Genomic DNA, 26385 nt, shown 5'->3' on the forward strand with positions numbered 1-26385 from the left:
ATAAAAACAAAATAAAAATATTTATGATAGAGTAAAAATAACAAAATATTTATTGTTCCTGTTCCATATTATTTTAAAATAACTTGATATTTTTAAAATATTAGTAAAAATATGTATTTTAAATTTTAATTTTAACTTTTGACTATTTTTTATTTTTTATTTATATAAGACCGGATCAATTAGTTCAACTAGTAATTTACTGATTGAACCAGTAACTCAGTGATCCAATAATATGACCGGTTTAATCACCGATTCGATTCTAACAACTATAATTTTTATTGATTCTACATGATTTGGATGAAGCCTTGAGTATGCGATTATCCCCTTTTAGAAAATATAACTTCTTGTCATTTAAACATGGATTAACAAAGAACTCTTATACAGAGATCCTTTCTCTTTGTATATTTAACAAGAAATTAGGCATCTCTCCACCTTATAATAACGAAAAGAATAAAATATTTTTTTTTAAATTTGCTAAAATTTTTTAAAATATTTTTAAATTTTATTTTATTTTAATTTTATTCTAAAAATTTTCGATTTGAATCAAATTTATTTTTAACGATTAATTTTTCAATAAAATTATAATCAATTTAAGAATAATTTTACAAGAACAACTTTTAATATAAGCAAAATAAATATATTTATTATGTATTATTGTTAGATTAATTCTAAATTTTTTTAAAATATAATTCTCAAAAATATATTTGATACAAATAAAAATTTTTTAAATTAAATTAAAATAAAATAAAATTTAAAAACATTTTTTAAATTTTTAAAAAATTTTAAAAATAAAAAATATATTTTATCCTAACAAAAACAGTCATTAAATTCACGTTAAGCCAATTGATGAGTGATGACTGCCGGGGGTATCTGCTTTTTGACCTTTTGGCCTCTTTGGGACGCTTTTGTTTCTTCTTTTCAAACTTTCCCATTGGAATGAACATAGAATCCTATAAAGTTGGTGCCTGAAAAGGGTAGAGTTGAATATTGGACAAATTAATCACTTTTCAAGGCTCTGATGCTGAACAAACTAAAAATCTTGTTTAGAAATATGAAATTTGTATACATCTAGAAATAAATTGTTTATAGAAAACAAACCGAACCAATACAATGATAAGGGGAAAAAAAAGTTTTAGTCAAGAGTGGGAGCTTCATAAATTTAACATTCTTAGCAGATGAAATTGAAACTAAACTTAGCTCTTCAAAAATGATTTTTCTTAGGTAATACTTAATTATTTATTTTGATATCTGCAATTGAATTAATAAGTCAATTTAATCTCTTAAGCTTTTAAAATAACAAAGAAACCTATTTTTAAAAATATGATTTTTATTTGCCAACCATAATGCAATGCTGATTTGAATAGGTAAATATCATTCCATTGTAATGGCTATTTTATGTAGACAACTTTAGAGTATGATGAATATAGTGTCCAAAAATGATTTATTGGGCCTCATTAAATCAAAATTGTTAGATGCTAATTAAGATTTCAAAATAGTTCATAAATTTGTAATTAAGTATCGAATTTGTCTCTGAATTTAAAATTGTCCTAAACTTATCTCTGAACTTGGCAATAGTCGTCCATGAGATATTTTTTAACGACGGATGATGATGTGGTTGGACGGAGACTATGTTGAACTTGTAAACATCGTCGTTTTTTTTTTCTGGCTCCCCAATACAACTAAAATGACGTCATTTTACGTATTGAGAGGGATTTAATGTGTTGGTATTATTGTGCCTCTGTCTTTCACAAATTCTCTTATTCTTCACCTAATCCCTGCAGCTACCTCGCAGTTGCCGGTGCCGCCACTGCAACAGCAGCAATTTCTTAACATAGAATTCCTGCCTCGAATAGACACTACAACTCTCTCACAGTTAGAGCTCCATGCCCTGTTTTTCTCCTCCATCTTCGCTTTTGATCTCTACTCCATCCGTTGCCACCTCGTCACTTCCAAAATTGACCCCTCTCTCTTTAACGAGAGCATCGGATCTTGCCGCTAGACATACTCCCGTTCCCGTTGCCCCAAATCCTCTCCCACTGGCCGCTGATGTTGTGTTGCTGGCCTCTTTTCCACTGCTAAGCTACCTTCTCTTCCTTTCAATGACCTTGAAAATGTCGAGAACCATGTGATCATCGATTATCTGAAACAGTTTATCAGGAAAGATCCAAAATTCGATAGTTTGCTCTGCCTTCTTCGGCTTCTGTGCTGGTCGCCTACCACGGAGGTGGTCCTGTTGAGGGAAGAGAGAGCTCGCTATGGTAGGGAGAGGAAAAGGAAAAGAGGGTAGAAGTTGAAGCTGAAGGTGAACTTGGAGAAATCTTACAGTAAGATGGAGATTATAAACAAAGAGTAGTGATCAATCTGATGGAGCTAGCAAAGGCGGGGGGATTACACTTTCTGGACCTCAAATTGAGATTAGGATTATAAACCAATAATAGGGACTAAATTAGGTCAAAATCTTATAATTACCATGTAATATAGCCGTTGGTTGTTCACTGTGGTTTTCCTCCATACACGTCATCACTCACTTCACGAATATTCGTCGGAAAATACCTCAGGGACGATAGTTGTTAAGTCCCAGGACAAATTTGGGACAATTTTAAGTTTAGGGACGAGTTCGAGATTCAATTGCAAATTTAGAAACCACTTTAAAATTTAACTCAAATAAGCTGCTTAAATCAATTTTGGATATCGAATTAACTATAATTGAATAGTGTTCATGTAAAGTAATTATTACAATGTCAGGATATCATTCAATTGCTTATATCAGCACTATTATAATAGTTGTGAGACAGATGATTATCTATGGACTAATAAGAGTCATATTTTTCAAAATTAGGGACCTAAATGATCATTTTTAAAAAGTTAAGGATCAAATTAACTTATTAAATGATTTGTTCATATCATAGTTCACAAGAATAAAATCATGGCCCAAAACCTAGTTGAACCTAATAAAAGGTATTTAGATTCAAGATCATTCTAAAGGTTATGCGAGCTGACCTACTCGACCTACTTGGAACACAGGTACTACAACCCGTACCCAATTTAATTCGTCACTTTACTACTTCAGATGTTATCGACCGATTAGCAATTATTTCTGTTGAGGAAGAAATCACCCTCTACTACAAGAGAAAAGATTCAGAAGTAGTGACCAATTCGTCACCTACCTCTATAAATATCCTATCAAATTTAGATATTTCTCAATTTCAATTTTCATAAGCTTGCATAAAACTTTTACTGATTTAAGTATCGGAGTTACTTACAGGTACCCTCTATCACCGTTTTGGAACTAACATGAAGACACTTATAGTACTTTTGTCACTACCTCTGATTTCTTTTTTTCAAGACTAAAACACTTTTCAATTCGTTTCAAGTACATTTTAGAATACGAATTTTAAAGACTAAAATAGACATCATCTTTTTTTTTCTTTTGTATTTATCTTAAATTGTTAATGTAAATTCACTTATAAATGAGAAATTCATGGTTATATTATACAAAATTACATTTAATAAAAATATAAGGTTGCATAATATATATTCTATAATTCTTGCATAATAAAAGTTTGGTTTATCTTTTGTATCATAAAAAATTATATACTTAATAATGACCAAAACATGGTACAAATATAATTTCTCATAGATAAAATATGTGCTTCTTTAGCCAGTCTATTCAAACGGGTACTTCTCCATAAATGCATCTAACCTCAATTTCATTGCTTATCTAACACTCAGAGAAGAACATCTGAAAATAGAATACTTATGTTCGAAACAACTCAATCTTCTCTTATTAAAAATATTAAGTTAAAACTTCTTTCTTTTAACTATTAATCTTGAGTAATATATCATCGATGATGATGAATAAAGACACTAAAAACGTTTTTTTTAAAGACGTTTACATGTGTCATGTTATTATTGGACATCTTTATTAAACCGGTTAATAATTTATTTTTTAATAAACTAGAACAAAATCGGTCTATTATAGCAACAATTATAACCTAATTGTCTGCATTATAATTATTAGACCCGATTTGATCTGATCAAATTACACAATCTAAACCGAATATCTTTAATTTTTTTATAACTAGACAAATATATCCATAACTTTTTATTTTACAGACATTTAAATCCCTAAAAATTAAAAAATTAAATTAAATTTCTAAAAAAAATTAGCTTTATTGTTATTTTATAAAAAAAATCGGTTTTATTCTAATTTATTAAAAAATTAAAAAATAACCAATTCATTAATACGTCAAATAATAATGCGACACGTAAGCGTCATAAAGACGTTTTACGCGTTTTTATGGAAACATCACCCAATAATAAATCATCTTGACAAATACCATTGCTAAAACAATTCAATCTTAGAGAAAATCACCGAACATTTTTTTTTTTTTCGGACACGACCGAGCATTAATTTCAAAACCATTTTTGGATGACCATTTTTTCATGTACAACAAAACCGAGGTTTGAAAATAGAAATCATTTTTGGACTTAGCTGATGCTTTTCCATAAGAAACCAAACATTGGCCAATACAGTTTTACCAAAAAGTGTTTTTTTTCCCAAAAAATAAAAGCAAATGAAATTGTAACGATAATGTCCAAAATTAAGATGAAGATAGAAGCAGAAGACAAATAGCAATCCATTTAGGGATAAGATAAAAGCTTGACCACACATAACTTTCAGTAGAAGATCCAAATCTGAATTCTTATTTGAAAGGATAGAATCCCACGAAAGTAACAACCACCAAAGATCAATAACCATAAAAGTTGCATCTCATAATAAGCATAAGCTCCACAAATATAAAATTTTACTATTTTTGAACCATACCATATTTCTCCAACCTATCAACATCAGATTCAATTAATCACTATATATATTATTCTTTTTGCGTCTGTGTTGGAAAAAACCTGAATGAATTACCAGAATTACCCATGAAATATTATATCATGAAGAAAATTGCTCACCAAAGGATGCCATTGATAAAATTAATATTAAAAAAAATAGAAAAATTGTGCACTAAGGACTTGATTTGTTTCTCTAATCTACCAAAAAATAAACGTTTTTGTCAGTGTGACATGATCTTTCAAGAGTAATTTTGTAGCAAGATGATTTTTTTTGTAAGTAATTTCGATATTTTACTCAAAATTATGCTTTGTGTATTAAAAAAATCTGCTGCCGATATAAAATACACATTGAAAATGAGTTAAACGCATGTATTTATACATAAATACATAATAACTGATTTAGGTCCAATTTGGAAAAACAACTTAATTAAGTTACTTTTGAAAAAATAACTTATAAATAAATTATTTTGTATTGGATTTTTAGTTTTAAAAATGCTTATTTTATAGAAATGTGATAAAAAATAGTAGTATTATGAGAGAAGTCATTTTTTTTAACTTCTCTATAAGCTCCTAAATAACTTCTTAAAAAACTGCAAATTGATTTTGAAAATTGCACCAGACATTAATACTACTATTTTTCATAAGTCAAAAATTCAAAAAAATTACTTTTGAAACTTTCCAAACGAACCCTTAGTGATTGATTTTTGGTATGCACATAACATTTTTTATTACTCTAACAACCAAACAAGATACAACCATGCTAAGGATACACCAAAAATTAGCCACCAAAATAACAAGTGTATATATATTATAAAATAAATATTGAAAATGAGTTAAACAACACGTATATTTATATATAAATACATTGGTGCCGATTTGGAGGGTATGCACATAACATTTTTTAACAGAATATAGACAGAAGTCAGAACTTTGATTCAAAAAATAGACTGAAGTGTAAAGTTACATAACTCTAAAAAAATTAATAAACTGTTCATAAACTTTAATTATTTGATTGGGATCCCATAAAGGCAAATCCCACTCATGTTTTCACACTTGATAAAATCAAACTGCACCTCAACTTACAATTTGATCTCAGAATTACATATTCCAGACAAAAAAAAAAAGAAAGAAAAAAAGAAAAAAAGTTGGTGACAAGAACAAACACCTTTGTGCCAGGCATTACAATGGCAAAAAGAAAAAAAGAAAGAAATTAAAAAAAATTAATAATCCTCTATAATTAAACAAACTAACAAGGGGAGAAGGCGTCTCTGCCAAGACGCAATAGTACACTATTGCAACAAATCTTCTTGAGTATATATCCCGCAATCTGATTTTACACCTCAATCAAATTCCAAGAAAGGAACCCTAGTTCTTGAAAAATATAATCCACAAAAAGAAGAACAAAAAGGGAGGGAAAAAAAAAAAGCGACCGATCGAAAAGGAACCGGAAACCATACACAAAATCACTTGTAACTGCTTTCTGTGTTTTTGGAATATGTATACTTCAAAACAAAAGAACACCTTTCTCTCTTGTTATATATATATATATGACTGATGCAGATTTTCTCTCATTATGAATTCACAAATACCTCATTTTAATTCTCTGACCAGTTTGCTTGATCTACTGTTACTGTGACATAACCAAATATCATATCTCCTAAGCAGCAATTCCTGAAACAAAGATAAACATAGCAGATGTTTAGCGACTGCCGAAATAAAATGAATCGAAAATTCTATATAGGTTATTGAACAAGCTTATACTTTTAAAGATTTTTTTTTTGGATTTCCCATGGTATCCCCTAGATCAATAGGCCAAGGACTGATCCACTGCAGATCTGAGCTCCATTTAAGGGTTTGCTGCTGGCTAATGGGTTGCTGCATGCACAAAGCAGGATTCGAACTCTCGATACTTGGTTAAACAGACCAATAAGCTAACCACTAGGTCAACGCAAATTAGTTGCTTATACTTTTAATTAGCTAAGCATCAGTCATCCACATTCAACATCAGATTGTGTGGTCTTGTCTGAATTTAAGCATTTTTCAAGTTGATATAGCTTAGAATTAAACATCGAATTACGACATGAATTTAAAAGGAAGTGATCTAGAAACCTAAGCATTTGGATCGACGCACGGAATAAATTCTACCTATGTATGCATATGTACAAGAAGGTGCAAGCAATAAATTCTACTCTAGATTGATGTTAACAGTTCTGAGAAAGCTATCAAGAGTTTATCGAAAATCAGAATGAAGCTATGCATTGTTTGAAATTCAGCAGCCAAGAATACTCGGTATATGCAAGTTATCAACTTGGTGATATTTAGCTTAAAGACATCTATGCAGAAAAGAAGTCCATCTTCGCAATTATAAAATATCTACCACCCGATATTTTTTCAGATATAAGAATGAAGAAAAAGATGTTTACCTCTATTAGATTGTCTACTTGTAACATTGTAGCTTCCAATATAACCCTCAGAAGTCTTTACAGGGTCGTCTGAAGCAATACCACCAAGACCATAACCAAAAGAGCCAGAACCATCCATCTCAGAAGAAGCGGTTCGCCAAGCAGAGTCATTGTAAACTGAACCACTGCCAGTTCGGTATAAATCCCCATAGGATCCTTCAAAACTACCAGTTGATGCAGCGAACGTAGAGGATGGAGTCATACCCGTACCACTGTTTCTTCCATACCCTCCCCCGCCTAACCCAAAGCCGGATTCTCCACCTTCATAAACATTATTCCCCGTAGCATAGCCCGAAGCAGCTCCTCCGGCTTGGGATGGAATAGATGGACCCCAATTAGCACCACTATTTCCAATTGAAACACCAAAGCTCCCACTTCCAGATCCCAAGAAAGAACCAGGACTGACTGCGTTATTAGCGTTATTCAGGACTCCATTTCCCCAGACATTTCGAGAAGGTGTGTTCATAATAGAGTCGCTTCTGCTATTTCCCCCACTATAGCCTATAGGAGTGGTGTATCTGCTCGAGTTTCCACTGTAGAAAGGACTAAATATTCGACCGTATCCTATATTGCTCCCGTAACTAGAAGTTCCTCCATAGCTTGGGCTCAATCCTGACTCAAGATTCACTCCCATTCCATAAGCAGTGTTGCCGAATGGAGTAAACCCGCTTCTACCACTAGTAAGAGGACTAAACCTACCATCCATCCTGACGCCATATCCTCCTATTGGACTCATACTATAACCCTGAGCATAGTTGTTTAGATAGCTACTGGCCCTATTTATACCATAGTTATACCCTATCAATGGACTTCGGCTGGGGCCAGGGGATAGCTCTTTCGGAACTGCTCTCTTGACTTCACCAACTTTCCATTCAGTTCATGAAAAGTTTTATAAAGAACTCGATCCACAGCTTCTTCCGAATCAAATGTGATGAAGCCAAAACCTCTTGGCCTTTGAGTATTGTGATCATACATTACTACAACATCAGTAATTGTACCGAACTGATCAAAATACTTCTTGAAATCGCTTTCTGTGATAGTTGATGGCAAACCTCCAACAAAGATCTTTTTCGTGCGCCCAGGACCAGGAGAGGCATTCGCACTACCGGACTGTCTATTTATGGACTGCTGATCATCCCTAGGAACAGCTTTCTTTGCTTCAACCTGAAATTTAACCGAATATCAACAAAACATTTTCCATTTCATATTCTGCTAAACTAAACAGGATCAAGTGTAATCTAATGTACATAAATTCAAGAACAACCAACTCTTGTTCCTCTAGGTGGAACAACTAATGGATCAGACTACACCATAACCCTGCTAACTTATCATCCTAAACATCCCCCTAATAACCAAATCATGGGAGAATTGATTTTCTTTTTGGGATTCCAAGACGTTGATTGTATTTATTGATACTTCTGGTCACATTGGAGAGGCTTGAACTCGAGACATCTGAGGGGAAGGGGGATCAAATGCCACTTGAGCTACGACTCATTGGCGTATTTACTTTTTATCATCATATAGTGATTAGTAGGATGTTTAGGAGAATTTTTGGGATGCTCTACCATTGCTCATTATGTTAGAAAGTACATAATCAAGCCAATAGAGCCGAATCAATGCAAGATTTCATTCATTGGCAAAGTAGAAAATCTAAAGAGTAAGGACACAATGATCTCTATCAAAATCACAAGTTTAGAAAGGGTTAAATCAATCTAAGGCCACAAACACACAGTAGCAACACAATGCCAAGCATTTATATCTACAATTAAGCAACTCACCGTGCGGCCATCGATTATGTGCTTATCCACAATGACTCTCTCAGCAACAGCAGGATCAGCAAAGACAACAAAGCCGAAACCACGAGCACGACCGGTGGTGCGATCTCTCATGATCACAGCCTCTATAACTTCCCCATATTTTCCAAAATATTCCTTGAGACGTTCCTCATCGGTGTCCCAAGATATCCCTCCAATGAAGAGTTTGCCAAGATCCGATTCCATCTGTTCTGATATCAAACAACCAGTTAAACCATCAATCACCAATTTTCTATACTTTCTATATCGAGATTAAAGAGAATTCAATCAATTTGAGTCAAAAGTTAATGCCAAACCAAAAACACCAAAATCAAAAGCACTAAAAACTTAACAAAAACCGAAATTCAATAATCATTTCTAAATCATCCAATGAGGGAGAAAATTCAAGTCTAGGAATCAATCTAATCGAATGGTTTTGAAGATTAACAAGCACTCAAGCTCAATCTGCATAAAAATCCAATCTTTTTTCCTCCATCAACAAGTGCAAGAGCAAAGGCAAAAGCAAAACCGATCATAAATGTAGATGAAGAAGAATCTGCAAAGAATAAAAAAAATCACACAAAAAGACACACCTTAACTTAAAAATTCAGACAGAACCCAGTTTGATGCTTCGATCAGATACGAAGTGGGTTTTTGTCAAATTCGATCTAACAGCATCGGATCTTCCGAGTATCAGTCAAAAACCAAACTTTGTTATCTAATCTCAGAACCCCACAAAATAAAAAACCAGATCAGAGATGAAAATTTTCAGAAAGCTTCTTATTAGATCAAGGGACGACAAAAAAATAACATAATCGAGAAACCCAGATGAGAAAAAAAAAATTACCATTTAAGGATGAAGATATAGGAAGAATCATGGGCATGGGAATTTCTTCTTTTTTTTCTTTTTTTTTTTTTTGATTGTTTTGGTTCTTTAAAATTTTCAATAAGAGGAAGAAAATCTGGGAATGAAAACAGAGGATGTGTTTATCATCCCCACTCTCGCTCTCTCTATTTATATATATCTCTCTCTTGCTTTTTTATCTCTTCTTCTTGGTAATTCCACTGTCTTAATTTAAAGGAAAAGAAAAGGAATTTGTAGCTAACAATTTTTATATTTATTTATAAATAGAGAGAGAGAGATTGCAATGGAGATCCTCTGGTGTAAGAAATATTTCGTTTGGAGGAGGCAAGAGATGACAACAAAGGTTGATTTATTTGTCTTTTTTTTTTTAAAAAATATGTAAATTATTAATTTGGGTTTGCTTAATTGGATTATATGTCTTTTTATTTTATTTTTTGAAAAATGGAAAAACAATTTTTACAAGGCTTGTGTAGTAAGACTCTTGTTGAAAATGTAGCATTTGACTTAATTTGATAAGAAATGGTTTTATCAAATACAATCAGGTCTTCTTATATATCTCTTTCTTTTTTTCAATTAATTTTTATGTTAATCAGTTATTGGATTAACTTAAATAAATTTGATTATTAAAATAATTTGATCATGTAGTATGGACTAAAAAAATATATGCTCACAAAAAATTAATTATTATATATTTATATATAAATATATATTTTATATAACCAGGTTTATTTATTGACTAATTTTTTTATATATACGTAATATAATTGATAATTAAATTATATTTTTTGGTTTTTTATTATATCTCTTAATTCGGTAAATTTATCATAAATTTGAGTTTTATCTAAAAATTTGTTATTGATTAATAAATTATGATATATACAGAAAAATTTAAACTTTTAATATTTATTTAATTAAACCAATAAAATAATTATTTAAATAATTTAAATTAGTTATAATTAAATTATATTTAAAGGACGGTCATTTCAATTTATATTAAAGATAGCTGTTTCTTTGAGTTAAAAATAATAAATTCTTATGCACATGCAACCAAGGAAATTCCATTAGTATTTGTAAGAAGGAAAGTAATAATCTAAAACCAATATATATAATTATGACATTATCAATAGAGGTTGGATAGCCTAATTTAGTTAGCCTTTTTCCACACCCATACATCATTACAATTCCAAGCAAACTTCTTATGTTTTTCTAGGTTACTTATAAGTACTAGATATATTTAATAACGAACATATCTTATTCTAAATTAAGATGTATCAACCTTAGCTTTTATTATTACTAAATACTTGTTTTAATATTCTAAACATGATTAAACGGAAACATGGTAGCGCAAGAGAATAGGAAAAGAAAACACCCAACCAAAAGAGAGTTTAAGGCATCAGTTTATGGGAGAAAGGGTGATTTTTGAGTTATTGAAATTGAGATTAGAAAATTAAGACTCAATATTATATTCAATATTTAAAATTAAAATTAAAATTTTAATTTTGAAATACAAAATTTTAATATATTTAATTTTTTAAAAAATAAAAATACAAAAAACTAAAATTTCTAAAGATAAAAATTAAAATTTTATTAATATTTTTTTTTTAAATTATCCTTATTCAAAACTTTATACTCTAAATTCACCTTTTACAATCTTTCATTTATATCTAACACTATTCTTCACAATCTTCTCCTAATTTATTTTGTCTTTCAGGCTCTTTCTTTTAATTTTACTCTTTTAATTTCAATCTCTACTCTTTTAAATATAGTCTTAGTGAATAAAGTGGTCTTAAGATTTCAATTGTTTAACTCAACCTTTTGGTATGAAAGTTATGTATTACGAAAGAAGTGTAATGAAAAATATGCATGTAGTTTTGTGGAAATGGCATGGTGGAAGAGATTTTAATCATGTATCATTGGTGTAAGGTGGAGTGAGGGTCCTCGTTTCGAACCTCCAATACTTACTTAAATAAATGAGCGAGTTAACCATTTAACTAAGATACTTCTGCCGATTCTCACACTTTAAAAAATGAATGCTGATTAGTGGCCCTGCTAGTTGCTAGTATGAAGAACCCATCAAAATTGGAGAAGCGCCTAGGATTATTATTTATTTAAGGACCAAAATTAGACGATTTCAATTATGATTTCAAAAGTACGATCGATTAATGTTAATGATGATTTTAAACAAAAATAATGTTAAAAATAATTTTAATTTCAGCCCCAACCGTAAAGATTAAATAGTACTTATCCCTAATATAAATTAGAAAGGGAGAGGGATGAGAGGTGGCTGCTAATTGGCGAAAAAATTAGGATTAGCGTGATAAAGTTTATATAATATAATAATGGAGTAATCAGCTTGGATTATTTTTGATTGGGTAATTGATTATTCGTACCCGTAAATAACCTTTGATATCATCAGGTTTGTTGGCTATGAGGTATAGAAGTAATTAATCTAATCATTCTTCTATAAGTGATCTTAGAGTCACTTTCTCCATCAATGATCTAAGATGGATGCATAGAGTTCTCATCGCCTTAACATCTTGCATATTAAACTTATTGCTCCTTCTACTACTTTGACTAATGGACATATATTTTTTTCTCAATTCGTTTGATCTAAAATCTAAGTAAAAAGTTCTATTCTTCCATCATATTTATGTTAAATTCATTTTTCATCAGTTCAACAAAGTGTTTGAATAATGATATCCGAGTTGCTTTAAAGATGACGTCGTCAATATAAATCTGAATAAGTGAAAAGTTTTCTAACCAATTTAAATACACAATTAATTATTAACAACTAGATGCTTATTTCGGTGTCAAGAGTATTTGGTATATAAATAGTATTTTTAAGAAGTAAATATCAAATTGATATTCGAAAGATTTTGACACTGATAAAATAGTACTTAATTTTTATTATTGACAAAATAGTCCCTAAAAGATTTTAAAATTTGACAAGCGTGTCCCCAAGTTTGCTGGAATAAATCTCCAACAAACACAATACTAATATGACCACTGACCTGACAAACCATCCCCCAAACCCTAATCACTTTCTCTCAATGCAGACTCCCCCTCCATCTCCCTTCCAATTGCAACCCTCCCCCTATCCAATGCAACCTCCTCCCTCTTCTTCTCCATCGCAGCCCCCTCTCCAAAGCACACTCCTCCCTCCCTCTCTCAACATTATCACTCACAGCAATAACAACAACAACCCCAACACACACTTCACTCTCTCTCTATTGCAGCATTAGCAACCTCAACTGCAAGAGCACCATCAAAGACCACCACTACCACCATCAGAGCCTCAACAAGGCCTGAAATAGTCACATCCCCTCAACTCCTCAACATTTCTCTCTTTCTTTCTTTATATTTATATATGCATGTTACGTGTTTGTGTAAATGTCTGTGTGTGTGAATGAATATTGTTATTGTTATTGTTATGAGTCCTTTGAAAAGAGAAGAAAAGAAGGAGAAAAAAGAGAGAAGGAAGAACAAATAAGGTTAGGTTCTGAATGTGCAAGTTCTTCTGTTGATTCTATTTGAATTTTTAATGGTGTTGTTTCTGCTGTTATTATTGCTTTTACTGCTGCAATTAGGGAGGCAAAGGGAAAGAGGAGTGTGCGTTGAGAAAAGGAGCTGCGATGGAAAAAGAGAGGGAAGGGGGATGCAATGGAGGAGGAGTGTGCATTGGGTAGGGGAAGGGCTGCGATGGAGAGAGAGAAGGAGGGAAGAGGGAAAAGGGGGGAACTGCGATGGGAAGGGAGATAGAAGGGGAGTCTGTGTTGGGAGGAAGGAATTAGGGTTTGGGGGATAATTTGCCAAATCACCATAATACGGTGGCCATATCAGCATTGTACTTGCCGGAGATTTGCTCTGGCGAGCTCGGGGACACGCTTGTCAAATTTTAAAATCTTTTAAGAATTATTTTGTCAATAACAAAAATCGAGTACTATTTTGTCAGCATCAAAATCTTTCTGATACCGATTTAGTATTAACCACTATTTTTAATATCAAAAGTTTTCTAACCCTGCCATGACTGTCGCAAAAGTTTTCTCAAAATTAATTCATTCTCGTTCATAGTCTTAGATATACTAATCTTGCTTTGTTTTTTACAAACTTTCCATCTTTAAGTTTGTTTTTTATAGTCCTAATGATTGTTTTTCTTTTAGGTCTTGAAATTAAGTCGTAGATTTAATTTTCTCAAACTGTTCAAGTTATTTTTAGATAGTCTAAACTGGATTTTTAAAAGTTTTAGATATGTGATCTAACTCAATTCTATATATCAATGCACATTTGTTACTAAAAGAGAATCTGATTCAAACTCCTTCTAATATCTCTCCGAAGAATAAATTTCTAGACAAAATTTTGAGATCTACCACACCTTCATAGTTTTGGAATATCTTAGATTTTTCTCTTTTTTTTTTTTTTTGCTTCATCCTTTTATTTCTTAATGAGTTGAGGTGATGATTTTTGGTAAAGAATCTTTTCAAGATTCATCAATCTGTTATCCAATGGAGCTACAATAAGTATATAAAAAAATTGTGATTATTAAAGGAGATTTCTAAACTAGATCTAATTTTTTGTAAAGATCTTTTTATTTATTTCTACAAGAAAGATCCAAACTAAAAAGAATACAATAACAACAATAACAACAACAAAGCCTTGTCCCACTAGGTGGAATCGGCTACATGAATTAAATGATATCATTGTGTTCTATTATGTATCATATCAAGAGACCGTTTATATGTAAATCTCATTTGACCATCTCATGAATAGTCTTTTTAGATCTTCCTTTGCCTTTAAACATTTGTCCATCTTTCATTTCATACACTCTTCTAATTGAGTGTTCTGTCGATCTTCTTCTCACATATCCAAACTAAAAAGAATAAGAAAAGAATTAAGAAATCGAATTTTTCCTTAATTTTTGCTGCATTTTTAAAATAATTAGTGGTAGTTAATGCAAAAAATTGAATCAATAAACAATATGTTTGCTGCTTATGAAAAGAATGATATTTTTTTTTTCATTTTTATCTTTTTGTTGGCCAAAATTTTTTTAATATTATTACACAACGCTTCCAAGTTCCAACTAAGTAGAAGTTAAAACAAAAACAAAAGAACAAATAGAGGAATATAGGAACTACAAATACCAATCATGAGATGGCAAATTTCCAAGTGAAAGTGTAACTCTATCAAGAAAAAAACACAAACACACGAGACAGTTGACTCCACAAGAGTCTCCGAGACTGATTGCACGACTACACTTTCACCATTAACCTTAGCTCTACTTCAAGAGCCATATTATTTGCTCCATAGAAAATGAGCAGATTTTAAGCTTTAATATTTCCATTTGTTTTGAGGAGAATAACCCACTATCAAAAAAAGAAAAATGTTACTCATCCTTTAAATATTATCTTTTATTCGGCCTTTAAATTTAATATTTTATTATTTTAATTTTTTAACTAATCATATTTCTTATTTTTAAAAAACTATTTTTATTTTATTTAATTAATTATTATATTTGTCACCATAAAATTTATAACCACTTGCAATATATTGATTTTTGGCAAATCAAATCATAAATTTTGTAATGAATTTTCGTGAATTGATTTTTTAAAAATCACGGAAGTTTTAAAAAATAAATTAAACTCACTTTAATTAATTTTTTCTTATTTAAAATATTTAAATTTTATGTCAAAAACACAACTAAAATTAAATAAATAAGATAAACACATCTAAAATTATGTATTGACATATCTAAATTATTGGCATTGTGGTTCTAAATTACATATTAGATGGAGAAAAAATTAAATTCAAATACACATCTAAAATTATAAGAATGCACTCTAAATATTTTATCAACACATCTAAAATTCATGTAAAAAAACTTATATATGGACATGAAAACATAATGAACAACGTAAACACATCCAAAATTAGATATTAACACATCCAAATTAAGTTAAAATTACAACTTCCAAATTAAACATATGAGTGTAAAAAAAAGTATAATTACAAACACATTTAAAAAAAGATAAAAGATAACACAAACATTTCTAATATTATGCATAAATTAAAAAATATAACCTTTTATTAAACTAAAAAAAGGATAACATATTTTCATGAATAAACTCAACAAAATTTTTTTAGATTTGTACAAGTAAAATTACCAAAGACAAAAAAGGAGTGAGACGCAGGGGAGGAGATAGGGGGAGGCGCGGGAGGAAGGGGCGGTTGCGTGCGGCGCGAGGGAAGAAACCGGGGACAGGGAGGTGCGCATCGACGAAGGAGGTGAAGGGATGTGTGCGCGGCACAGGAGAGGTGTGTGTCGCCAAAGAAAAAGATCGTCGCAGAAGAGATGCGCAGTATAGAAAAAGATGAAAGTTGCCACAGATGAGGAGGGGGAAGGGCTGCAGCTCTAAATTTTTACGGGAAAAATCTGATTTGGAATATTTAAGATTTTGTTTGGAATTTGTTAAGGTTTATAAGATTTAAATTTAAAATTTTGACTTTTAATTCTAATTAAATTATTTTTGTAGATTGGTATTTAAATTTAAAAAAACAATAAACCTATTTTGATGTGTTGTTTTATTTTTTAAATTAATGTAATAAAAAGTTAAATGAATGACTAATTTAAAGGATATCTAATTGCAATGTAGAAAAAAAAAAAGGTCCTTGTCATTAGCAAACAAAAATCATGTTTTAAAATAATAATAACAAAATTGCTTTGTATTTCAGCCGATACAACAAGTTTACAATCTCAAAAATTTTAAAAAATATTATTTGTATATTAAAATTAATCACTAATTAAAAGTATAAATATATATAGAATTTAATTATGTATTTTATACTAATAATTAATTTTAATATACATATAACATAATTAGACATTAAGAAGGGTAAGCCCATCTAAGAGTAAATTGAGTGATGAAGCTAAAAGAAAAGGTTTTGATGATAACTAAGAATGAAGGTCATGAAAGAAAGGGTCGTGAAGAAGCTGGGCAGCAGAAGGTCTAGCAGAGGGCGGGTGAGCGATGCACTTGTGAATGAATGACTTGAGCTCGGAATTGTTAATCTTATTCAGCGACTGCGGCCTCGCGCCTGACGTCACCTTCTTGTATATCTTCACAACACTTTCACACTCGCTGTACGGAACCTCTCTCGTCACCATCTCCAACACACACATCCCAAACGAGTATATGTCCACCTTCTCCGTGTACTTTTCCGAGTACAACTCCGGCGCCATGAACTCCGGCGTCCCCAGAACCGAATGCGCTGAGTGACTCCTCCCCACAACCGCCGCCAAGCCCAAGTCACCGATCTTAACCTGGCCGGTATTTCCATTGACAAACACATTACTGCAGTTGAGGTCTCTGTGGATGATGCAGGGATCATGTGTGTGCAAATAATTCAAACCTTCTAGAATCTGCTTTGACCATTTCTTCACAGCCTTCATGGAGACATTCTTGTGCCTCTTCCTATACTCCCTCAGACTGCCGCTGCTGCATACTTCCGTGATGAAATTCAAAGTGTCGCTGACGTCATCCTTCCAGGATGCGAATAGCGAAATGATGTGGTCGTTCGAGAAGCCTCTTAGCAACATGATTTCGGAGTGAAGCCTATGAACCATGACAGGGTCATCCTTGAAGTTCTTCAATCTCACTTGGTTCCAGGCCACTTCTATTCCCTCTTCTTTGTCAAATGCTCTGTACACTCTCTTCACTGAACCTGATCCTAGAAGCTCCGGGTACCTCACGTATCTTCCCGTCGGATCCACCTCAATGAATGTCTCTGACTCCGCGTATGATGGATGAACTTTAGCGCCGGGCATCTACCACCAAAACATTGATCGCAAACATCATCAAAATGAAATCAAATTGAAATAAAATAAAACATTCTTTCTGGAAATAAAAGGCTAGCAATTCATCATCATTTCATACAAACATTCTACATTTTCTTTAAAAAATGAAAAAAAGTTCAACAAACAAAGTAGAAAATATTACTGTCTAAAGAAACAAAGACACAGAGTACTTAAACAAGATATACTCAACTCCTACATTGCCTCTACATTTTTATTTTCATTAATTTTTTTGTTAAGAAATTAAGATAGAAGAAATGGCGGCATGCATGGTATTTGTGATCTAACATAAGAGGCAAATTGATTAGCATAGGGAATTCAAGTTGTATGTATTTTTGGAGTGTTGGAACATTTTTATGTATATGAACCCCACACTGATTGTTACCATGAAAATCCAATTGCTTTCTCTGTAGAAAGAATGAAGGTGCCAAGTGAAGAGTAGAATGTGATATTTGGGACAAAAGCTCAATGAAAAAGGGGGCTACGTGAATTGAGTATTTATATTGAAATCAAGAGCATAAGTTAAAATGGTAGTAGTACTTTATTTAATATTGAATGGAACTCTATATGGATTTGCACATATTCAATTCAACTTTTCCCTTGGATTTGAACATACTTTTTTATATTTTGACTCTTATGGTAAAACTTTATTGAGTTTGACCCAAAGAACAATTTTAGCCCTCAACCAATGAGTGCAAGAAAAAGAATGCGTTATTTATTACAGTATCTTATTAAAAAAAAAGAATTCTCATGCCTATTGGTCATGCATAGTATTATTATTAATTAATAGTTATTCTATTAACCTTAAGTGTAATAAATTTAGGCTGAAATTTTTTTAAAAAAAAATGTTTGTACTTTTTAAAAATTCAAACTCCTCATTTTTGTTTGGTAAATTAAAAATATTATATGTTTATGCTTGCAACTTTCAAAAGATAAGAATACTTTTAAAAACACCTAAAATAGAGTTTTTTAAAATTAGTTGGTACTTTTTAAAATTTAAAAGTCTAATATAACTTTATATGTTAATTAATTTTCTAATTTAATGTTTGCATTTATGTTTATTATAGTATTTTTAAATTTTAAAAGCTATTTTACCAAACGCAATTATTGTTGCTTGTATTTATTGAAAGTTATTTTTAATTATATTTATCAAACATAAATACTACAACTTTTAAAAAGCTATTTTTTAAAAATTGACTTTTATAAGCTACTTCTAAAAAATAAAACTTTATCAAACTAAGCCTTAACTTGTCATAGAAAATAGTTTACACTTAATAGGCTTATTTTAACCTTTCCTTCATGTATAATTTTACAATAGTATACTAAAATTATTTATTAAAATTACTTTTTATTAATTTAAAAAATATATTAAAATATAAAATATATATTAAAATATAAAATATATATTAAAAAATTAATTAAATAATATTTGTGTGTATATATATATATATATATATATATAGTGATTGATTTTAGTAATTAATTTTAATGTATAAATAATATTTTTTATTATTATATTATAATTTAATTATTATAACGGTCTTTATAGTTTCAACAATTTTTTAATTAAATTCTTATATTTTTTTTAATTGAATGTCTATGCCATTTTAGATTTTATAATTAAGTCTATGCTACGACAAAAACATTAAAATTAACAAAATATTCTATTAAACAAAATAGAATATTCAGTCAAATATTATGTATATTTATTTAATAATTCAATTATATTTAATTAAATATATCAATTCATCTAAATGATTATAACGTAATCTTTATACCAAGACATCATTGTTGAAGTATCACCAATTTATTTTAGAAAGAGAAAGTATCTTCTTTGAAATTATGCGAAAACTAACATTTAACTATTAAAATTCTACTAATTGTCAACCATGTTAATAAATCTAATTTATATCTTTCTTTTATTATGTATCAATCTTAGTTAATGTGTTTTATAAATATATATATATATATATATATATATATATATATATATATATATATATATAATATAATATGATGTATTATCATGTTAACAAAAATAACTATTTTTTTTAATTAATTACGTAAATAATCATTTAAAAGAATAAATATAATTAAATAGTTATATAAAATATTTTATATTATTACTGTATTAAAATTAAACTCATAAAATATATACATCTCCTTCTTTATTTAGTATTTAGTCAAATGTCCATTAAAAAATAAAACCTACAAATAATAATGCACACATCAGATCTATGAATCATAATCATGTTGATTTTTATCATTGACAGGGAGCTAGCTAAAATTTGCTTGTTTTGGTTGAACCTATATCAAATTTTAAATATTTCTTGAAATTGTATTTTTAAAAAAATTATGAAAATATTTATAATTAATTTATAATTATGAAAATATGTTTATAATTACATATTAAGTAATTAATTGCATACGAAATATAAACGTTTTAATTGTAATGTGAACTGTTAGTTTATTATTTTATTTAAACAAGTGTTGAAGAGTTTAAATTATATTTTATATATGTAGCAACCTATTAGAACTCATATCCGCGATAAATTAATTCTTAATCTGTACTGTAAATAACGACAAAAAAAATATTTAATAATTAATAGAAATAATAAACATTCATTAAATTTCTGTGAATCATATTTTAGCGGAAATAGACAATTAATATTTCCGTGATTCAAGTTTTGGACATTTAATATAAACAATAAACATCTAATAAAATTTACCTTAATAATGTTTTGACAATTAATATTTCCGTGAATAAGAATTTAGACATTTAATAGAAATAATAGATGAAAAAGTATAGAGACTAACACTTTTATTAAAATTTGGTTCGTATTTAATCAGTTAAAAAAATTGAATAATCACATATTATTAGATGTAATCTCATACTATTAAAATACTAATAATAATTAATTAATGATTACAAATTACAAACTCTACTAACTCCTAGCACTCTTCATAATAGATATCTAATAAGATTTACATTAATAATACTTTAGAGAAGTATCTTTGTGTCTAATTCTATGCGCAATTTCTATTGTTATCTTTTGAAATTAAAGCTAAACTATTATATGAATGCATAATTATACACCAATCAATTACATAAAATTAATGTTAAAAAAATGGATATGAAATGAAACTTCATTAAAAAAAAAACTATCATATATTATTAATATTATACATCAATCATGAATAATTATATTATCTTACAAAGATAGTATTTTGGTATTAAAAATGTTGATGTAACGAGTTCTAAAATCAGTATGTATACCTATCTCATCTCAGAATATTTTAGAAAAAGTATATTTTTTGAAATTATGTGAAAATTGATATTTAACGACTAAAATTTTATTAATTATCAATTATTATTCTAATAAATATAATTTATATCTTTCTTTTATTGTGTGTTAGTCTTAATTAATATAATTTATAAATAAAATATATACATCTCATTATTTGAATAAATTAATTAATTAAATATCTATTAAAGAATAAAACTTACAAATAATACCCTCGTCAAACATATGAATAATAATTATATTGATTTTTATTATTGACAGGGACTAGCTAAAATTTGTTGGTTTTGATTAAATCTCTATCTATCTTCAAATATTCCTTGAACTATATTTTTTTTTAAATTATAAAAATATATATGATTAAAAAATAGTTATGAATAATTAAATTTCCATAAATAATATGTTGGTTTTAATTAAATCGTCAATTTTTTAATTAATAATTAATAGATAATAAATATTTATTAAATTTCTATAAATCATGTTTTAGCAGAAATAGACAACTAAGAATGCGTTTGATTTGCGTTTTTATTTTTTATATTTTTTATTTTCTAAATTTTGAGAAGAAAAAAAGTGAAAATAGGTGGTGAAAACAGAAAATAAAAATGCAAACCAAACGTACCCTAATATTTCCGTTAATGAGGTTTTCAACATGAAAAAGTATAGGGAGACAATGAGAATAATAAACAATATGAATAATAGAATAAAAAAAATTAAACTTAAAATCATAAATCAAATTATGAATTAATTATTTTTAATTTCAAATTTTGAAATTTGAAAAATAAGGATTTGCAATTAAACTCAATTACAATTGGCACCGTCACTCCCAATATCAGCTAACCTCTCATTCTACATTTGCGATCTTCGGTCCGCAGAGTCACCTCAGCGCCACTGCACTTTTCCGCTATCCGGTCCGACGCCGCCCATCCTCTCGCCAACGCCGCCCAGCCTCTTCGCGTTCCGCTTGCAAGCCGTAGCAACGGAATATCATGCTGCAGCAGTACCGTGCGTCCTCGTTACCGCTGCCTATCCACCGCTGGCTGTGCAGGTCCCACCGTAGGCCGCCGCCTCTTGTCGCGCCATTCGAGACGCACGTTATTTCCATCGTCTGCCCTCCCCGTCGCGCCGTTGTTGCTGCTGTGTCGCACCTCATCGACGTCGCCCTTCCTCCCACCGATTCGACTCCTCCCCCTCTTCCTTCTCTGGTCGCTGCGCGTTCGGGTTCGAATCCTATGGAGCAAATTCGCAACCTCGCCTAGCCGAAGTTGTCGTTGCATGGTTGCTCCGTCGCCGGATCTCTTCCCCTGCCTTTATGCGTCACCGTCGACTCTCTCCACCCTGCAAATGTGTTGGATGTTCAATTCACAAAGTATATAGATGGTTTAATTCTTAATTGGATGGTTATTTTGTTCGATTTAGTTTAAGTATATACAATTAACAAATGTTGAATGACCATTTCACTAGGTAGCCGGATGCTTATTTAAATAATTACGTGGATGGTTGTTTGATAACGATCCCGCGACGGTGATGAGGTAGGGGCTACAAGGGTGGATGATAATAGCCGGTGAGGAAGTTTCTAACGTCGGAGAGGTGTGATTATTGATAAGGGTGGGGATGACAGACGGTTTGGGGGGAAAAGGGTATTTGAGTAAATTCCTTTGGTAAATTAGGATTGAAATGGTTAATTTTTTGAAATAACTATTTGGATTTTTTGGCTTAGATAATTTAGAGAGTTTTCTTACTTTTTTTTTCTTTATATTGGGACTAAATTCAGAGCCCATTATTCACATTATTTAGATTTTTCATTATCTCCTTAGCGAAATTATTTCAACATGTAATAAAAATAATAGACATCTAATAAGATTTACATTAATAATGTTTTAGAAAAGTATGAAGAGCAATAAATGATGAATTAAAAATAAATAACAAATTATATACTCTGTCAAACAGGACAAAGTCAAACTGCTGCCTCCATTGTAGCAATTTGTGTCCCATCTCGTATCTGTATTTGGCAGTCTACCCAACTTGAGAAAGAAAAACCATTAAAAACTTTTAACAATGATGTAAAAAACATGAAAATTTATGATGTACCAAAAAATTTAAAATAAAATCCATATCTTGTAGCTAGTGAAAATGACAATTGTTGGAATAAATTAATTTTCATAATCCATATCATCCATATTAAATCACCAAAAATATAACATAATGCGGAAGCGTATCTTTACTCGTAAGAGTCAGAAATTGATGGAAGAATTTGGATTTTGTAGTTCTTTCGATCTTCTTCAACCAAAGCCTTATGTATTCTTAGATGGCTGAACTGCAACTCTTTTGATGGGGAAAGAGCAACAAAGACGACTTTGGTATATTGGGGACCGAAACCGTGAAGGCCTATTTATATTTGAGCATGGCACCCATTAAACCCTAAAACCCAAATAAAATAGTATTTAAAGTCCAAAAGATAATATATCTAAAATCTAAAAGATAATTATCTAAGGAATAAAAGATAATATCTGATTTTATTCTCATTTAATTCTAAATCAAAAGTAATAATGACTTATTCAATTTAGCATTTATAACAATAAATGAGATCACCATTGTATAAGTTATTTAATTTGAAATAGCATAATTTGTGATTACAATTAATATATGTATTACCCACAAACAAATAATTTCCTAACAATCTCCCACTTGGGCTATACATATATTATTTCTTGACATAATCACATCTTATAAATTTTATGTGCGCATCTAAATGTTATTTCTCTCATTACTTCAACAATCTGGTTTGTCTCATATATTAGATATGGAACTACCGCAGCTTTTATCACATTAATGTCGTGACTAAACCACGACAATCACCATCCTAACATATTTAACGACATAGATCAAATTTGAATGAGTAAAATAGAAATTACATACCAAGTGATTTCATGCATGTCTATTTCCAGCTGGTCCAACTTTAAAACTTTATTGAGATCAAACGCAAAACAAATTTTGCAAAATGAACATTTCACATAACATGAAATAAACCATCAACTTAATTCTGCAAAAAAAAAAATAATTCAATATCTGTCATAGGATATATAGCATAAAATAAACTCCCATTAAACCAATACATCACAAATATTGACACCCATCTGAGCAGTGTGCTCATGAAAGACTTTAGGGATCAATTCCTTAGTTAATGAGTTTGCTAACATATACTCTGTTCCTATATGTCCTATGGAAATTTGTTTTTCTTAAACTTTCTCCTTGACAACTAAAAACTTGATGTCTGTATGCTTCAATTTTGTCAAGATCTTATTGTTATTGGAGTATAGTACTGCTAACTTATTATCACAAAATATCTTTAATGACCTTTCAATGTCATCTACTATACGAAACTCAGTGAGAAAGTTTCGCAACCATATGCCATGAAATCGGAATCAGAGTACCCAATGATCTCCAAATTTTCTGATCTCCGATAAGTAAGCATGTAATCCTTTGTTCTCTTTAGATAACGCATTACGCGTTTAACAACTATTCAATTATCCATACCTGGATTGCTCAAGTATCTACCCAACACTCCCACTATAAATGATATATCGAGACGTGTGCAGACTTGAGCATACATTAAGCTTCCTAGTGCTAATGCATAAGGTTTATCATGCATTGCTGTCCTCTCAAGATCATTTTTAGGGCATTGCTTGAGACTGAACTTGTCTCCTTTAGTTACAGGTGTGTCCCTTGGTCTACATCTTTCCATGCCATATCTACTTAAAACCTTTTCGATATAGTTCTTTTGTAATCATTCAAGAATACCTTGAGAGCGATCTCTTAGTATCTCGATTCCTAATACAAAAGAGGCATCACCAAGATCTTTCATTTTAAATTTGTTCGATAGAAATTTTTTAGTTTCATGCAACAAGCCTATATCGTTAATGGCAAGTAGAATATCATCAACATATAAGACCAAAAAGATGTATTTACTCCCACTGAACTTCCGGTATACACACTCATCTATGATATTCACCTCAAAACCATATGAAGTAATGACTTGATTAAACTCGTGATACCATTGACGGAAAGCTTGGTTGAGACCATAGATGGATTTTCTCCTTTCTATATTGGATTTCCTTAATGACACTTCTTAAGGTTGTTGAGCTTGCTGTATGGATTGGGATTGAGAAGGATTCTTATTATTTTCCTATAGTATAGCAGTATCTTGAGCAACAACAATATTCTCATTGTTCTCTTGTACTGTAACTGGATCTACAGCAGGATTCTCATTGTGCTCTTGTACTATAACTGTATCTTAAACAATAATAGGCAAAGGACCTGATCATTGTCAGTTACAGAATCCTCTTCAAAAGCAACATTCCTAATATTTTCTTCCCCCAAACTCAACATTCTCAAGAAATCTCGCATTTTCCGTTTCAAAATAAACCTTTATGTAGGATTGTAAAACTTATACCCCCGTAAACGCTCAGCGTAACCAACAAAGTAGCAACTAATTATCCTTGAGTCCAATTTTCTTTCATGTGGCCTATAAGGTCGCGCCTCAGTTGGACATCCCCAAATATACAAATGCTTTATACTGGCCTTTTTCCAGTCCAAATTTCATATAGTGTTTTGTTAACTGCTTTGCTTGGCACCCTATTAAGGATGTATACTGCAGTCTTTAAGGCTTCTCCCCAGAGTGATTCAGGCAAGGAAGAATGACTAATCATACTTCTCACCATGTCCTTAAGAGTTCGGTTCCTTCGCTCTGCAACACCATTCATGCTAGGTTTGCTTGGTTTGGTGTATTGCGGAATAATACCACACTCCTCTAGGAAAAGAGCAAAAGGCCTGGGACGTTGCTCACTTGAACCATCATATCTTCCATAGTATTCACCACCACGATCAGATTTGACAACTTTAATTTTCTTTCCAAGTTGAAGTTCAACTTCAGCTTTGAAAGACTTGAAAACATCCAAGGCTTGGGACTTTTCATGAATTAAATATAGATACCCGTAACGAGAGTAATAATCTATGAACGTAATAAAGTACCGTTGTCCATTCCAAGAGACAGTAGGGAATGGGCCACATATATCGATATGTATCAGTTCTAATACATCTTTAGCTCTCTCGGCACCTAATTTCCTTTCGTTTGTCTTTTTCCTCTTTATGCACTCAATGTAGATTTCAAAGTCCACCCAATTTAAGGGTCTAAGAATTCCATCCGACACGAGCCTCTGAATTCTCTGTTTAGAGATGTGATCTAGGCGTTTGTGCCATAATGATGCCAAATTCT

At 30.7% G+C, this 26385-nt stretch overlaps 1 protein-coding gene and 1 pseudogene across 1 annotated transcript; both read right to left on the reverse strand.

Annotated features, from left to right (window-relative positions):
* Positions 1 to 5824: 5824 nt before the first annotated feature.
* LOC130972002 (heterogeneous nuclear ribonucleoprotein 1-like) lies at positions 5825 to 10260 on the reverse strand (annotated as a pseudogene).
* Positions 10261 to 16911: 6651 nt separating this feature from the next.
* Positions 16912 to 18262, reverse strand: LOC130967982 (probable serine/threonine-protein kinase WNK11). The gene is made up of 2 exons (XM_057893411.1): positions 18197 to 18262; positions 16912 to 17784 (listed from the first exon to the last, which is right to left on the reverse strand). Exons 1-2 carry the CDS (start codon positions 18197 to 18199, stop codon positions 16912 to 16914), a joined length of 876 nt encoding a protein of 291 aa, XP_057749394.1. The 5' UTR covers positions 18200 to 18262.
* Positions 18263 to 26385: the final 8123 nt, after the last annotated feature.

The sequence above is a fragment of the Arachis stenosperma genome, chromosome 1, assembly GCF_014773155.1.
Source record: "Arachis stenosperma cultivar V10309 chromosome 1, arast.V10309.gnm1.PFL2, whole genome shotgun sequence".
In the NCBI taxonomy this organism is placed as follows: domain Eukaryota; kingdom Viridiplantae; phylum Streptophyta; class Magnoliopsida; order Fabales; family Fabaceae; genus Arachis; species Arachis stenosperma.